The 17,410-nt window shown below is 51.9% G+C and overlaps 2 protein-coding genes across 6 annotated transcripts in view; one reads left to right on the top strand and one right to left on the bottom strand.

The window, feature by feature from the left end:
* KIAA0895 (KIAA0895 ortholog) overlaps positions 1–8,020 on the top strand; it is a 33,099-nt gene extending 25,079 nt beyond the window's left edge. For all 4 annotated transcript variants that reach the window (XM_016159805.2, XM_036230479.1, XM_036230478.1 and 1 more), the window contains 2 exons: positions 1,965–2,062; positions 5,299–8,020. In XM_016159805.2, the coding sequence (XP_016015291.1) occupies positions 1,965–2,062; positions 5,299–5,460 (260 nt within the window). In that variant the 3' untranslated portion in view covers positions 5,461–8,020. The remainder of the gene's footprint in view (positions 1–1,964; positions 2,063–5,298) is intronic.
* A 7,242-nt stretch (positions 8,021–15,262) lies between these two features.
* EEPD1 (endonuclease/exonuclease/phosphatase family domain containing 1) overlaps positions 15,263–17,410 on the bottom strand; it is a 75,885-nt gene continuing 73,737 nt past the window's right edge. For both annotated transcript variants that reach the window (XM_036230480.1, XM_036230481.1), the window contains one exon: positions 15,263–16,560. In XM_036230480.1, the coding sequence (XP_036086373.1) occupies positions 16,361–16,560 (200 nt within the window). In that variant the 3' untranslated portion in view covers positions 15,263–16,360. The remainder of the gene's footprint in view (positions 16,561–17,410) is intronic.

Raw genomic sequence — 17,410 nt, 5'->3', positions numbered from 1 at the left:
CCAGGCCACTGCTCTTGTAGAATGTCCACAATCTGGATGTGTTTGCTCCCTCATGATTAGATGCAGGGAAACGTTTTTAACAAGGACATTACATAAGTGATATTGGCCCACAGCAGAGGCCTCCTCCCCTCGGGGGATGCTAACTTCCATCCTGTTGAGGTGGGGATTGTGAGCGCCGTCCCTTGTCAAAGGACATTTTCCTTTTCCCCAATTTTAATCAATAAGTGATCTGTGAGGTGATAGATACTGTGCAGATACCTGTTTCCCCACATTTCATCTACTGGCTGAGCCTCCATCTGTGAGCCTCGCCTGAATCTCTTTATTTCACTAGGGATTTCTGGCACTTTTTCATCATCGTTTTTATGAAAACGGAGGTAAGGCACACCATGTGTTGATCTGCACAAACAGTCTGGCTCTAAGTGCGCAGGCTGTTCTCACAGAAAGGTTAAAAGCTGTTGTCAGCAGCTTTAAGACTTCAGCTTGCCCCCAAAGTTTGTGTGTGTTTATTTTTTCAAAATAAGAAGTAGATTATATAAGGCAATACAAAAATGCCTTTGAAAAAGGCTAGGAATTAGGGGACGCTCATTTAAAAGTCACTTGTCTTCAAGAGCAGTTCAGTATATTAACACATTTTCTTCTAAAAGTATTTAAAACTAGTTATGTAGAGCTTTGAAATGCCTGCCCCGGTCTGAGGGTCACGTCGCCCGCCCAGCGCCCAGTAACAGTTCGTCCCTGTGGTGGAGGTGTCTGGGGGCGTGTGGCCGGGAGCCGGGACCCGGAGAGACCGAGCCGGGAGGAGGGACACTGTCCCCGTCTTGCCCGGGCGCAGCCCCCTCCAGGCTGCGCCGGGTCACGGGTGTGTCCGCTTGTCTGGTTCTGGGTGCATGGGGCTTCCGTGCTGCCCTTGACACCCATGGACATGTGGCATTCTTAGGCTAGTCCTTTTTTTTTTCTTCACATACTTTCAAAAAAATTTTATTGCTGAAAATTTCAGACGTATAAATAGAGTGATGAATGTGCCGAACCCTCATTAAGTATTACTCAGCCCCTCAGTAATTCCCAGCATTTCTAACTGGATCATCTGTTCTTCCAAGCCGTTTTCCTCTAGTATCTTAAAGCCAGTCCCAGACACCACGTCCTTTTACCCGTAAGTACTTCAGTGTGCGTCTCTGATAAGGACCACTTCTTTTCACAATCCTCGGCTATTAACAAAACTAACAATTTCCTAATATAGGACTCTCCATATGGTAGAATTTTAGTCTATTTAATAGAGCAAATTTTTTTTTAAATTGCAGAAGTTATGTCGTGACGGGAGAAAGGTTTTCTTTGTAAATGTAACACTTTTTTTTAAAGTAGGCTCAGCTCTCACAAGCCCTTTCTACTTACCACGTCTGCGTCCATATTTTATTCTATTTATAAACCTCCATACTCTTTTAAAATCTAGTTCTAACTCATGTTTTCATAGGGTGGAATGGTATCAAAATCAGTTATTTTTAATGGGGTAAGTGGTGTTAGTTTTTTAAAAATCTAGAAGCTTCTGGAATCCTGTGTCTCCACATTGCCCCCTGCTGCTCTGTAACTGCTCCCCCCCACCCCACCTCCTTTCCACTGCACCATGGGAGTTAAGGTTCTGATCAGATGGAGAGTGGGATAATTATAAGAGTCATGTATTAAATTACTGGTGTTTCTTTACAATTAGGAAAAACGCTATCTTAATTGTGGGGAGTAGGGTCTGGGAGAAGAGTCTAACAGTGGGGTTCTGGTCCCCACATTACCCTGGCCCTTCTCAAGACCTGACATTTTACGTTACGAGTCTATAGCAGTTAAATAAAAACAGACGTGGCAAGTGCCAGCCTTTGTAATACAGACTTGGCTCTTGCAGTGAAGGGAGTATTCGGGCTAGGCTCTAATTACTTGGTAATCTTTTTAAACATCAGAAAGTAACCCTCCTCCGGTTCCTCCAGGGTGCTTCAGTAAAGACCAGGTGTACTTGGATGGCATCCTGCAAATCCTCCGATACAGAGACTCCATCGACTTCCACCTGCTGACCGCCCTGGGGAAGGTGAGTGAAGCCCGTGCACAGGCCCCACGCTCTCCGGCGCTGGTCCTCCAGCTCCACTCTCTGATTCAGTACCCCTCGGGGTCAAACCGTTTTCACTTCATCGCGGGAATAAGCTGCCTGTGTATGATAATGGGAGGGAAGAAACGTGGTTCTGTCTCGGAAACAAGTTTCTTCAAGGACAAAAAGAGATAAAGAAGGAAATAGGAAATTTGGGAATACATTATGTAGCTTTATTTTTCATTTTCACATCTTGTTCTAAAGCATTTTGAAGTACACTGTAGATGCTTCCCTCCTCGACACATCAGCAGGCGTCTCCCAAGAACAAGGATATTCTCTGGCATGACCGTATGAGTTTCTCCTTTTTTGGTCCAGTTCCACTTACTTTATTTTAAATTGTTTTTTAAATTAAATTTATTGGGTAACATTGGTTAATAACTTATAAATTTCAGGTGCACAACTTCACAATGCACCATCTGCGTACTCCATCGAGGGCTCACCACCCGAAGTCAGGTCTCCTTCCGTCACCATGTATGGCCCGTGACCCTCCTCCTCCTCCCCCAAACGCTTTCCCCTCTGGTAACCGCCCGTCTGCTGTCTGTGAGTTCGTTTTGTTTGTTGCGTTCTGTTTTATACCCCAGGAGTGAAATCATACGGTTCTCGGGTTCTTGTCCTTTTCCATCTGGCTTGTTTCGCTTAGCATGGTACTCTCCCAACCCAACCATGTTGTTGCAAATGGTAACTTAGCATCTTTTTCTAAGGCTGAGTATATTCCATTGTACCACATCTTCTTTATCCAGACGTCCCTCAAAGGAGACTTAGGCTGTTTCCATGTCTTGGCTATTGTGAATAATATTGCATTGGATATAGGGTTGCATGTATCTTTTTCGAATAAGTGTTTTCAAATGTTGGGGGCAGATACCCAGAAAAGGGTTTGCTGGGTCATGTGGTAGCTCTGTTAATTTTGCGAGGAACCTCCAGACTGTTTTCCGTAATGGCTGCACCAGCTTACATCCCCACCAGCAGAGTATGCGGGTTTCTCTTTCTCTGCATCCTCCCCAACACTTGTTATTTCTTGTCTTATTGACAATACCCATTCTGTCAGGTGTGAGCTGCTGCCTCATTGCGGTTCTGATTTGCGTTGAGCATCTTTTCATATATCTCTTGGCCACCCGTATGGCTTCCTTGAAAAGTGTCTTTTCAGGTCTTCTGCCTATTTTTTAATCAAAGTGCTCTTTTTCGTTGTTGAGTTGTGTGAGTTCTTTACATATTTTGGATATTAGCCCGTTATTGGAGGTGTTGTTTGCAAGTATCTTCTCCCATTCAGTTGATCACCTTTTTGTTTTGTTGATGGTTTCTTTTGCCGTGCAGAAGCTTTTTAGTCTGATGCAGTCCCAGTCATATATTTTTGCTTTTAGTTTCCTTACCTTTGGAGTCAAGTCTACAAAAACCGCTCTGAGACCAAGGTCCATAAGTTTAGTGCCTATGTCTTCTTCTATGCATTTTGTTGTTTCAGGTCTTATACTCAAGTCTTCAATCTCTTTTAATCTATACCAATCCCGCCCCCACCCCCACCCCCCGTTTTTGTTTTTCATGACATTTTTAAGAATCTGGGACAGTTTTTTTTAATAATTCCTACCATCTAGATGATCAGATTGTTTCCTTGTAATTAGTTTCTTGTTAAACATTTTTGCCAAGAATACGACTTAGGCGAGTTGTGTGTGTCCCGTTGCATCACACTGGAGGGCGACACTTACTGTCATTTTTATTATTGGCGATGCGTGTTCATTCACCTGGGTGAATTAGCTACTGCCAGGCCTCTCCATTGTGGGGTGCCTGCCTGTGCCCCACTGAATCAGTATGTAATCCGTGGGTGAGGCTCGTGACTGCGCTGGTCCTCACCAGCGGTTCGAGATGTGGTTTAACATCCACTGGTGATCGCTGCCCAGATCCGTCACTGATCGGCGGTGGCGAAGCAGAGAACACTGAGTTCCGGGACACCCGTTCCGTCGCACTTCCCTTCTTCCTAGTATTATTACGTTCGTACCCTTTTTCACTCACCCCTTCCAGTGGCTGCTCCTGTGTTTTATAGACAACTCCATGTTTTCTGGCCAAGTACAATGTTCTGATCTCATCTTATACTTTTCCTACCCAAGTCTGAGAGTAGATATTTTTCCAGGGGAGCCGTGATTTCAGTGGGAAACGGTATTTATAAAACAAGGTCTGAGCACTGGACGCGCTCACTGCTCCTGGCCAATGCTGCTTTTAGATCTTTTCAGTGAGCAAATCGCATGTGTCTGTTGTAAATCACAAGGGCGTTCTCTTCAGATGAGTGCCACAGCTCTTCTATTCTGTGTATCTCCTCCCTTCTCTTACAACGAGAACATTAATATATTTACTCATTCTCTCCTACAATAAACTTAAGAATGGTGTAAGAATCACTAAGCCATAACAATAACAACAAACGCTTTCATTATACTTAATGGTGTAAATACTCAATAAAATAAATAATTTTAGCAACTAAAAAATAAATAAAACAAAAACAGATATAATATGAACATGATTTAGCATCTTCCTACAGACCAGGAAGAATATCGATCAGGAAACAGTACTATTTAAAGTCAGCCATGTTTTGGAATTTAAAGTTGCAAAGATAATTTATAGAACTTAAAAAGTTTCACCCCTAAATTTAATATAACTACCTGTGAAAGATTGGGGTCTTACATAAGCAAATGAAAGAGATGTGAAATTTTAAATAATACTTACAAAAATTCAAAATAAAAGTGAGAATTTAACACAAAACAAATCATTATATTTCTGAAATTAAAATATAAATAGAAATGTAGAAAATAGAAATAGAAAATCCATTATATAATTATGATTTTCCTAATTTAATAATATATATTTTAGCTATTTTCTTGAATCTTGGATTTCATGAAGAGATTTGTTTAGGCTTAGAGTCTCACACACATTAAATTTACTTGTATAATTTCTAGTCAAACTGAGTAGGTACAAGAGAGTGTTAAATATTGACTTTTAACCTTTTTTTTAGTATGATTAATGGAATAAGTGGGCAGATACATTCTTATTTGACAGTGAAGAAGTAGAAGCCATTGATTTTTGTTATTTTGCAGCTATTAAAGTAATTAGTAAAACAGGCCACATACTTAAAGTTTTACTTAAGACCCAAAATGTAACTGGTAGTCACATTGAAAACTGACTCAACTTCCTGTTTCCAGGTCTCTTATGAAGACGTGGATCGCCTGAAAGGGTTGGCAGTCACGGAAAACACGAGGGTCCCTCACTTCCTGCAGGACCGTGACCGGTACATGGAACACTTAGAGAAGATCATGGAGGTGAACGAGCTGGCCGACAGGGAGCTGAAGGGCCTCATATGTTAGCTCGTGTTCTCGCGGACCCAGCTACGCTGGACTGCCATGTATATTCCCAAGTAGGTGCACTGCGCACCAGCAGATTTAAAAAAGAAGAATGACTGTTTACATGAGTTTTCTGAAGACTGATCTGCAGTATTCAGCTGAATCTTTAGGTTAAGTGCAAACTTTAAGCTATTTCCCTGAAATGTCTCTACAGGCTACACGGGAAAGTTACTTGTTTTCATCTGACTCTGTCGAGAGTCATGTGAAAACACTACTGATGAGTATTTTTGAAGGATCCTGGTCAAACCGAGCGATGACTTTCCTCCTTCCTGAGCAGTGTGGTCTCAGGGCTGCAGCCTGGGCACCAACATCAGCTTCCACTAGAGGGCGAATCCAGTGCCGTTAGATGCCACGGTGATCGTTTATTTGAATATGGTAATTATTTTCCTTTGAAAAATTAGTTTTGTTATGCCTCCCAAAACTAGCTATATCTAAGACTTCGTATTCCTCTTAAGTGTGTAATGTTAAGGGGGAAGCAGTCTGAGACGTCTTCATGAGTCCTTTATTTTACACGTCATTATTTCACCTCGTAACTTTGTAAGAATGAAATTGGAGAGTTGGCTCATTTTGTCCAGTTGTCCCTCAACTAAACTCTGTTTCATTGGCTGAAACATATTGCACCACTTCAAAATTTTAACCAAGTTTGAGGGTCTTTCTCTCTCTGTTCCTTTACGTAAATGGTAAGTACAAGTTCCAGAGAGGTTTGTCCGCCTAGAATAGGAGCCACTCACCTTTTGTTACATTAGGTGGAGCAGCAGCGGGGGCGGATTAGCTGGTCTGCTTCACGTAGGAGCCGGATGTTGAGTGGGTGGCATCTGCAGTAAACTTGACCGCTCTCTGAAAAAGAGAACTTCTGGGCGTTGCCATTCGCTGAAACGGCCTTCCGATATCATCCTGGTGTGTTTTATCAAAATCTTTGACTTTATCAACCCAATAAGGACACAGTTTGAATTTCAAAAATGAGAGTTTGTTTTGCTACATTTCTCCTGCTAAAAGCCTCTACACTTAGCTTTATAATTTACCATTTTTGACTTATACTTGCACATATTACTTGTGATCAAATGGTTATTCAGACAACTTATTTTAATGATCAGAAAGACGACTGCTGTAAACACCCCGTTCAGAACTGCTACTGTAATTTCTACCCAGAGCTGTTGGAGAGTTAACCCTCACCTCAGTTCAGGTTTAAATATGGTGCTAACACTGGTGGATATACCCTGCGGATATACCCTGCTAGGAAATGATTGCATTGGAAATCTTTGGCAGGCTAAGTTATGTGACTTTTCTCGTTCACGTATCTAGAGGGCTTGCCTTAGAGAAAAATGTTGCAGCAAACAGGATGTTCCCTAACGGGTGCCTGGCAGTTCTTGCAAAGCCAGGCATCTTGCTTTTGGCTGGAGTGGGCCAGGCCCGTGGAGCACTGAGGGCACCCAGACACATGTCACGTGCCTGGAGTGTGGCCTGCGCATCTCTCTGCGTGACACTCGCCAGACACGGAAGACTGCTGTTGGCCTTGACCCCTCAAGCATCATTTCCTTGTAGTGGAGTCATCCAGTTTCAGCTTTGTGTGGTGTTTTCTGACTTCATCTTCAAACTTATCAAAGGTTATTGTGAAACAAGAGTCTTATTAGCTGGAATCGAAGTATAGACAGAAATGGCAATATTTATGTCCTGTGACTTAAGCCCAAAGCTTGTAAATTCAACATTTGTAGGTAATTATCCTGCTAATCTTATGTTATGGTTTAAATATAAAGGAAAATCACAGCAGCCTTAATTTCCTATTGGTAGGATGATTTGCAGTGGTTATAATCTCCAAATTTTAAAATGGATATATATTTCTCTGTGGAAAAAGAAAAACTTTCTTGCCTTACTTCTTTGGTATAAAGATAAAAAACATAAGCACTATCTAGACAAAAAAAAAAAAGGCTCTAAATCACATTGATTGTCTTAAGATATTTTAAAAGTTAGCAATGAACCAAAAAATAGTTTCAGATTAGCAGAAATACTTAAAGAGCTCTAAGCTTTAAAAGTTGGGATCAAAGATTTAATTAATGTTTATTCTCTTTCCTGAAATTGCATTAAGGTAGTTTTATTCCCCAAAACAAAAAGTTTTAATAAATAGAAAATTATAGCAGCAGTACTTAGGGAAAGAGTTGAAGATCATATTAATTTTAACAGTCATTTGTTCTCGGCTATTGATGATTAGGATTTCATCAGTTTTGTCCTTGTAATTTTAACATACAGTTGTATCGAAAAGAACTTCTGACAAACTGTTCGGTTTTTACAAGAGAGGTAATTGAAAGTAAATTTGTTTGCAAACATAAATACATGGTCTTAATTGCGTTATATTTACATCTTTGTAAAAGTGTTTAAAATTTGTATGGTTGGTTTTGTAAATCTTGGGGCATTTCGTGTCTAGCTATAATAGAAATAAATAGCACTGAAGTTCTCAAATGAAGTTTGTGGATATATGTGCATGCACACTTCTGTTCTCTGAAAACCTAATTATATTTTTATTGAGGTATTTGGTTTTTTTTTTTTTACGTGGTAATTTTTGAAAAGACAATTGATCATGTTTGTCTTTATAGAGAAATATTACATTTGTCACACTCCACCTTTCTAATTAGCTTATACTCTCACGGGTTGTAGGGAGAAGGGAGAAGGAGAGATGGGTAATTTTGTCTTGATTTACTACCCTGTTCATTGAGTAAACGTTCTTGCAAAACCTGTGGAGCAGGATCTGAGCTGAGGGCCTGCGGCCTCCGGCCTCCGTTGAGGAAGACCAGAACTGCCCACGACCAGGTGAGGGAGAGCGGCACAGAGCCCGCCGGTCCCACCCCTGGGAAGGGCAACCGGACCAACGTAACCCACAGCAGATGGGCTGCTCAGCGTGTGCGGCACCGGGAGAAAGGTCGCCTGCAAAGTAGTGGCCCCTCGCAATACTTAACACCACTCTTCGCAACGCTGTGTCTGAAACCCGAGCAGCCGTGACCCAGGGGAAGGAGTGGGCCCCGAAGGCAGCTGCTGGGCGAGCAGACCTGGAGAAGAGCCCGTGAGACCGCCAGAGGGCAGAGGCCTTTATCCCTAAGGGTCTCGGGCGTGGAACCCAAACCTTTCCTGCACCTGGGGAAGCCTTGCCAGCCGGCTGTGATTTCACCCACTTCCGTTCATCGATTTCAGCAGCTCAAGGAATTAGAGGCTTGACGCCGACGCCGGGTGTGGAGCACCAGCGTTTGTCAGCTGGCTGGGGCGGTGCTGAGAGGACGTGCGGGATTTCGCGCACACAGCGGAAAGGCCGGGCCGTGGAAAGAGGAAGCACACGGGCAGCCACCTGCCAGCCGCGGGGAGAGGCCTGGGACGCAGCCTTCTCTCGCGGCCCGTAGGAGGAGCGAAGCCTGCCAGCGCCGTGACCTTGACCTTCTGGCCTTCAAAACTGAAAGGATGCACCTGGGTGGGGTCAAGGGCACGGCAGGGCACATGGCAGTCTGACCACGGAGGAGGGACCGCGACTGCAGACGCTCACTTCCGCCCCACCGGCCGGCTGTCCTCACTAACGACGGCCGGCTTCGGCAGTGACGTCAGCAACGTGGCCGGACGAGACGTCCCTCACTGTGGGCCCCCGACAGCAACGATGTGGCACCTGCCCGTGGACAAGCCCGCCTCTGGGAGCTTCGGGATCCCGAGGGACGTTGCCCGCCCGGGCGTCGGGTAACGGACACCCAGACCGAGGGCCTGGCTGGGACTTCTCAGTGCCCGGTGAGCCAGTTCCGGCCCCTCTGGGCTTTAGTCTAGGAACCCCTGGAAAACTCTTAGGCAGCACCCACAGACAAGAGCCTTGGTGGCGGTCTAGGGTCCAGTGGGGAAGCTTCAGCACGCCCCTGGAGCAGAACTCCACAAGGCTAGACCCTGAAGGGGAGCAGCCTGACTCTGCCATGGGCGCCCCTGCCCCGGGGCTCAGGGCCAAGGGCGACCTCAGCCCGGGCTTTCTCCTGTGGGGAATGGGGAGCGAGTGAGCCCCCGGCTTCCGTGGCTGTGCAGGACGCTGCCCAAGAGGCCTGTCCTCTCGCCCCATCCAGAGTGCTGAACGGTGCGCTGCCTGACGGGGTGGGGAGAGGCTGTGAGGCCAGCAGGGCCCAGCTGCATCAAGGAGCTGGCTCACGACCTTCTGGGGACGCCCCCCCTGTGGCCGTGCACAGGAGACTGTCCCACAGGAGAACCCCTCCCCCCGTGGCCGGCCCCTGCAGAGCACCCCCAGCGGTGTGGAGAGCTCGCTCTGGCAGGTGGCTGGTGAGCACGTACAAAGAGCCCGCCCGAACCTGCCGGCCAGGGAGAGACCAGCGTTTGAGCTTTTGCTCCACCCTTGGGAAAGCGAAAGAGAGGCCGTCAGCACCCAGCCTTGGTTATGCAGAATCAGGAGAAGGCAGGCGAGCTTAGGGATTCTGCCGAGAGAGCGAGCAGGAAGCTGGGCACAGTCGCCCGTAGGCGGCGCATCTCCAGCAGGGCCGAGCGATGGGTTTTCCCAAGGGCGGTAGAGGCTGGAGGAGGTGGCTGTGACTCTGGATGCAAAGGCAGCAATGCAGAACTCAAGGAACGCGGAAAATCAAGGAACCATGACACCACCAAAGGATCGTAGTCTTCCAAAGACGTGGCCATCTGTGATTTACCCCGTAAAGAATTCACAGTGGCTGTTTAAGGAAGCTCAATGAGCTACAAGAAAAAGTTCAACGAAATCAAGAAAACTACATGAACACAAGTAAAAAAGGAGCAAATTCTGAGTGGGAGACTACAATGAATGAAATGAAAAATACAGTATCATAAACATCGGAACCTGTCAAGCAGAAGGAAGAATCTGAGAAGACGGGAACTTTGAAATTATCCAGAGGACAAAGAATGAAAAAGGAACAGAGCCTGATCTGTGGGAGGCCAGTTAAAGAAACGGTTCACAAATTAAATTATCGGAGTCCCAGAAGAGGAGAGTGAGAAGGGGCAGAAGGCGTATTTAAAGACGTAGCGGCGAGAACTTCCTAAAGCGGGAGAAATTTGGATGTCCAAGTTCATGAAGCGAGAGTTCTCCCGCAAATTTCTGCGTGCCTCTCCACAACTGCCCACTAGAGGGCCCACGAGCCCTTCTTTATTCCTCCAACTCTATTTTAAGCTCCAGGCGGTCTAGGTGATTATTCTTGCTGGTTGAGCCTTATAAATTTGTCACCCTAAAGAGCCCAAGAGAAGGTGTTACTGAAGTCTCCTGCAGGCCTAGCCCAAACTCTGTTTCCTCTTGGGTCCGATTTAAATCTCGCCGTCAAGTTTGTCATATAATTTTTTTAGATGAGTGGGGCTGTGAAGCGATATACGTCCTCTGTGTATAAATCTACAGAAGATCGTATGTGCTGACGTATCGGCCCCTCTGCGCGAGGGCACAGGAGGCTGCGTGCCGGGAAGCTCCGAGGGCGACGCCCGCGTGCCCCAGAGGGAAGCTGTCCCCCAGCCGGAAGGGGGCGGGGGGCCTGGGGCCCGCGTGCCCGCCAGCACCCAGCCACGCAGCCCTGAGAGTCGGCGAATGGGGGGGAGATTTCATAGCCCGGAAACTCACAGGAGCCCTGGAAGCCCAAGGAGGGTGTCCTGCTGGCCACTTGAGGACGTCTCAGAACCCAGAGCAAAGAAGCCGCCACGGAATCCCCGGCGGCCGCCAACCCGCACGACGCTGGCCGCGTGCGCTCAGTCACCATCACGGCGAGACCCGAGTCCTTCGTGGTCCCCAGCCCCGCAGTAGCCACTTAAGTAAATGATTCATCACGATGGGGGGGCCAGCCCCCCGTCCATCACCGACTCCTGGCGGGAGCGCAGCTTGCTAAGCCGACACCATTAGGCTCCCCAGAACCCAGAGTGCTATGTGCAGCCTGCCTTACGTGGTTTGGCCCCCAAACTCAGGAAAACGCAAGCAGGTGGGGAACCTCTCCTGGGGCCTTTCCGCCCTCCCTTCTCCCTCCTGCCCAGGCCACCTGGGACCACGTCAGGGCTCTCCAGGGGCAAAGCCACACCCTCCTGCCCGAGTTCTCTTCAGCAGGCCTTTGAACTTCACTGCTCAAGGACCTGAATTTTCTGTGTTCCTCAGCACAACCCCGTGGCCCAGGCACCCCATCAGAGCAGGGGGAGGGAGGGGGGAGAGGGAGAGGGAGAGGGAGCGAGCCCCTCCATTCTGCCTCCTGGGGGCAAAGGGGGAACTGGAGACACCGTGGGAAGCAAAGGCCAGAGGCCCCAGGGTGCCCAGACCGCACCTTGCCTGTGCCTCTGGAGCTTGTCCTCGCTGCCCAGACCAGCAACCCGGCCGCCTGACTCTCTGCTGTCTGCTTTCCTCAGTCCGTGTGCTGGCTGGGGCGGGACCAACTCCTGGGCCCCCTCGGCGACACAGCCTCCCACGCAGTCCCCAGAAAGCAGGAAGCCACAGCGAATGACCCCCGGCCTGCCCCTTTTGCATTAGGCCTGCCTGCCTTTGTCAAGGGCACCCGTTTTCCACAGCCCTCTTCCTCCACTTGACATGTCTCAGGCCAGGTGCACTCATCAAGGTAAAACCTGAGGCCTTAAGGCCTTAATGCGCCCCACCCCAACAGTAATCCATTTAATAATCCATCATAATGGACAGAAGTCAGCAGGGCGCAGGAGCCAGCTCATCTTCCTTCGCTGACTATTGATTGGAACTCGGCTTGCTAAGCAGACACAATTAAGCATCCCGAGAACCCAGAGCACCACGGTCCCCCCCATCCTGCTGGTGGCCCCTTTTATGTGCAGCAAACCCCTCGCAATCAGGGCCCTCCCACCTCGGTTTTGAGGCACGTGGTCTGGTTTTCAGTCATGGCTTCAGCCCCCTGCACCCCGACTCTGCTGGGCTCCGACACCTGAACCCATGCCCGCCTCCGTGGTGCCGCCTCACACAGGGGGGCCTCCTCGTGCTCGGCTGGGGGCTGCCGCTCAATGCGCCAGTTTCCAAGGATCCAGAGATGATGACGTGAGCTTCCTAAGGCTGCTGTAACCAAGTACCACGGAATTTGGGGGCTTAAGTCAACAGAAACGTGTCGTCTCAGCTCTGGACACTTGAAGTCCAAAATCGAGGCGGTGACGTGCTCTGCTCCCTCTGCAGCCCCTCCCAGCCCCTCCCCCACCTTCCGCGGTCCTGGGGGTGTCGCTCCAGGCTCTGCCTCTGTCATGACAAGCCGCTCTCCCTGTGTCCCTATCCCCCGCTTCTCTTACAAGGACCCCAGTCATATGGATGAAGGGCTCACCTTGCTCCGATGTGACCTCACCTTAACTGATTATATCTGCAATAACCCTGCTTCCAAATAAGCCACATTCTGAGGTACTGGGGGTCAGGACTGAATCATAGCTTTTGGGGACATAATTCAACCCATAACACAAGGTACCAGGATCTCTGTCCTAAAAAACCGTTGTCGTCATGATGATCCTCTTTAGTGGTGGGCCATACCAGACCTTTCTGGGCTTTTCTAGAGGTTTGCAGTCTGGCCGGTAGGCAGGCCCCTGAAACCAGCGTATGCTGAAGCGTGTGTCTGTGGAGGGAAGTCCCGGCCCAGTCCTGGAAGGCTCTGGAAGGGCAGGTTTCCCCACCCCTCATCCCAACTGCCTGGACACTTACCCTACCGGCACCTGAGCACAACTTGTCCAGAGCAGAGCTCGGCATTTTCCCCACACCCTGGTCCTTTTCCTGACGTCTTAACGACGATGAGGTTCTCAGAGACCATGAAATTCCCTTTGGATGTGTGGCTCTGCCCCACGTCCCAGGTGCTTTACAACCAACCCCCACAGGGCGTCAGGGCATCCCCGACGCTGATAAAGCCATCGCCTTCTACAGACAGGTCAGCACGACAATGGCTCCCCCAGGCAGATGGGGCTGCAGCTCCCACGGAGCTTATCATGGTCTAGCCACGCACCCCCGGGGCTGCCCAGCCGGCCAGGCAGCGCCAGCGCGGGAACCCACGTCCACCCGCCACTCAGCACTGCCCCTGGAGCCCCCTCTGCACGGGCTCCCTGCCCCGACCCAGGGGGGCCGCCCCCTGGCTCCACCTGCTCCAGAGGAGCCTGAAGCCGCAGGTGACGATACGAAGCCCACGACCCCTGCGCCGCCCCTGCCGGGCTCTCCCGCACTGCTGCTGCGGCCTCGTCCGCCCGAAGCCTGCACCGGCTCCCCGGAGCCCGCAGCACGGCCTCCCTTTTCTCCCGTTGCTGCCTTCTAGGCTCTGGCCCTTGGCTCTGTTAACTTTTCCCCCATAACACCGCGAACCACACTTGACACTTCTGTTCCCTCCGGCCACAGCCCGGCCCTCGCAGAGAACGCAATCTCCTGCTCAGCCGCCGCGCCCCCCAGCCCTGCCCATTCACGCCCCGGGTCAAGGGACGCCTTCCCCAGGAAGACGCCTCGGGTTCGCCCCCAGGCGAGAACATCCTCTTCCCATCCTCCGGCTCACATAGCCCGTCATATTTCCGCCACACGAGACTTAAAACAAGGCCTTTGGAACCACACAGAGCTGAGTCTGAAGCCCGACTTTGTCCCTTACTGGTTGTGAAGCCCGCGCAGGGTCCTTACCTGGAAAACGGGGCGACGGCCTCAGCCTGGAATCCTTGACGAAGGTCCTAAGGTCAGCTGTGTAAGTCGCAGGCGTGTGCCACTGGCGGGAAGCGCCCGTTCCCTTCCAGGTCCCTCCCAGGTCCCTTCCCTTCCTCCCGCCCTCCACTCCCCCGAGCCTGTCTTCAGCCCTGGCTTCCTGAAGACCTCTCAGGCTAACCGCGCGCACCTGGGGGCGGGGCGGGGCTCTTCCTGGGAGAGACAGACTTCCCTGAGAACCATCACCTGGGAAAGGCACCAGGTGTCAGGCAGGAGGCGGGACTTAGGGGACACCCCCAGCCAGGCAGGGGAGCGCATGCTGTCATTCTGTGCTCCGTCTGGACTTCCTTCTGGATGTCCAGACCTACCTAAGGGTCTTCCTGAGCCGCAGGGCCGCTGGCCTCCACCAGGTGGGGCCAGGCAGAGAGACCCGCATTGCCCCACGAGCGGCAGATGAGGAAGCTCTACCTCGTGGCCACAGAGTCAGCTTTTATGAGCCCCTCGGTGGTTGCTCTGCCCCCGGAAGCCTTTGGCCAGGGCCGCCTTCCCTGCCCCAGCCTGGCCTCAGCTGTGGGGCGGGGGGACGTGCCAGCGGCAGGGAGGGACAGCGGTGTGAGAGCCAGGGGCTCAAGCGCTGTGCCTTCCAGACGCCCCATAGGAAGCCGGGACAAGCCAAGCTCACCGATGCCCCGGGGAAGCCTGACAGTGCCTCGCCCTGTCTGCCGCCCGCTGGCCGCTCGTCACTGCGCTTGGAACTAACGGAAGGCGCGCCCGGTGCTGCCCTGGGAGTAGAGGGACCGGGGACAGTGCCAGCGGCGTCTCTGACCGTCAGGGAGGCTTCGGGCCTTTGTCAGTGCAATGCGAGGCCGGAGGGTCAGCGTCCATGTGACAGGTTCCATCCGGTAAGGTCCTTGACTCCAGGGCCCCCTTGACCTGGGGCCGGGAGAGGATCACCAACCGCTGGGAGACCACGAAGCTCATGCCCGGATGTGGGGAACAGAGGGCCTCAGGGTACAATGTAAACAATAAATAATTACAAGTAATTGTGACAAAGGCTGCTGCTTGAGCTCTGTGACCGTCAGGGCCTTCGCGGCGCATGCACCCGCGTGACTGGGCCTGTGTGACCGGCCCTGTGGTCAGACGCGGAGCCAAGAGCTTTACTAAGTAATTTATTCTTCGCGGCCCTGAGGGGGTCTAGCTTCACTTAACACATAAGGAACCGGGAACACCACCCAGTGTTCAGTGTGGAGGGACTAATCAACCCTCAGCATCCGTGGTAAACTGGGATGACCCCGGGACCCTCGGCTCGTGACTCACACATTCATTGTCACAGCATTAGGGCTGACGAGCATGGAGGTGACGTGTGGGCGCTGGCTGTGGGCTGGGTTTGGAGCCCGTCTTACTCGTCATGTGACCTTTAGGACGGTCAGCTCTCTGAGCCTCCGTTTCTGCAGCTGCAAATGGCATCATGATCCTGGGCTCAGGGGGACCTACGGGAGCACCCAAGCCGGCTCAGGGAAGGGTGCCTGGTGCCCTGGTGCAAACGCAGGCCTGTCCCCTGCCGCCCCCTCCCCCTGGAGAAGGGCTCTGCCCCGAAGCTGCCAGGCTTAGCATCCTGCGCTTAGCATCCTGTGCGTCCAGAAGGAGCGGCCAGTCCTCAGGACGGCAGAGGGAGGTCGATGGGGGTGTGAGAGGCGCCTCTGCAAGGCGGGAGACATGAAGGAGCAGGCTCCCCGGAGGGGGTGCTTTGCGTTTGGGATCCCTCCAGCCACAGCCCCACAGGGGTGTCGGAAGTGGGTACAAACGCCCGGGAGGGACCCCAACCCCCCACCCCCCACCGGCTCTCACTGCGGGAAAGCAGGTTCATCTCCATTTCTTTTTTCAAAACAGAACTAAAAATCGCCGCGCCAAATACGTGAGCAGAGCGCTCCATCACGGTTAAGAGCTTTATGTCGTCTGCAGTCAGGACATCACTGAGTGGCCGCGAGGCGAGGGCGGCCTTGCTCCCCCCGCTGACCGCCGGGCGCCCGTCCCGCCTCTGTGACTGTCCGCGCGGCCCGGGGAACAGAAGACGTTTCCGTCGTCATCCGCTGGGCCTCTGCCGGCGACTGTCCGCCTTCCCGCCGCCGTGAGCCGTGCGCAGCCGTGCGCGAAGGCGGCAGGCAGGTGTGGACAGGTGTGGACAGGTGCGGGCAGGTGCGGGCAGGTGCGGGCAGGTGCGGGCAGGTGCGCCCGGCGCGCCTGCTGGCGGCGTCACCGCTCGTGCTTGACGCTGGCGTCGCCCCGCTCCACGGCGACCCCGCCGCCGGTCCGCGGGCCGTCCCGCTTGCTCCAGTCCTTCTCAGCGTAAAACTCAGCCAGCACGGGGCAGTGCTCGGAAGCCACGCCGCCCCAGGACCAGTTATCTGGGATCCAGGGGTTCGTGAGGCCTTCCCGCACCACGGCGCAGTGACCTGAAGCGAGAGGGGGAGGAGACCCAGAAATCAGGACGGGGGGGTGGGCGGGACCCACGCGGTGCACGGCGGGACGGGGTGCCCCGTGTTGGCCGATCTGACCCCCTGGGCAGGCGAGGGACCACCACTTAGGCACCGGCACCACCTGGGGCAGGCTGTGCGCCCTCCACACGCCCGGGGGCCTCCACCTGACCTCCTCGCCAGCCCCCCACCATCTGACCAGCCAGAGGACGCATCTGTCACAGGGACAAACATCTCACAAAGATGTCCGAGGTGAGGGTCCTAGTTTACAAAGCAATGACAATAGAGTTGGTAGTCGTAGGGGGGAATAAGTTCTAGAAAAAGGGTAAAAAGGGGAAAGTTATGGAGGTTTATGAGAAAGTAACGGTATTTTAAAAAAATAAAGACTTAGAAATATATGAAGTGGGAGGTACATCTGGGAAACGACGAGATGGTTACGAAGCCGGCACCGGGCACTTAGAAGGCGCTGCCGTGGCCTCAGAGAGAAGCCGTGCCGGTCAGCGCACGGAGGCCCGGCTCTGGCCGGAGCTGTGCCCGCCCAGGGGACGGTGCCTGACGGCAGGACCTCCCTGCACTGGCCGGAGCTGTGCCCGCCCAGGGGACGGTGCCTGACGGCAGGTCCTCCCTGCACTGGCCGAAGCTGTGCCCGCCCAGGGGACGGTGCCCCATGGCAGGACCTCCTCCCTGCACTTACTTCTCCCACGGAACAGCCCAGGGCAGGTGGAGTGACCTCTAACTTCCTTTGGGCCCTGCGTCCTCAGGCTCGCTGGCTGTCTTACTAAGAAGCTGCTTCCGCCTGCCCCTCCTGGTGGCCGGGGCGGGCTGGTGG

The sequence above is a fragment of the Rousettus aegyptiacus genome, unplaced genomic scaffold (genome assembly GCF_014176215.1).
Source record: "Rousettus aegyptiacus isolate mRouAeg1 unplaced genomic scaffold, mRouAeg1.p scaffold_m13_p_13, whole genome shotgun sequence".
Lineage (NCBI taxonomy): Eukaryota > Metazoa > Chordata > Mammalia > Chiroptera > Pteropodidae > Rousettus > Rousettus aegyptiacus.
Note: the sequence above shows the minus strand (reverse complement) of the source record. Positions and strands in the feature narration are given on the sequence as shown.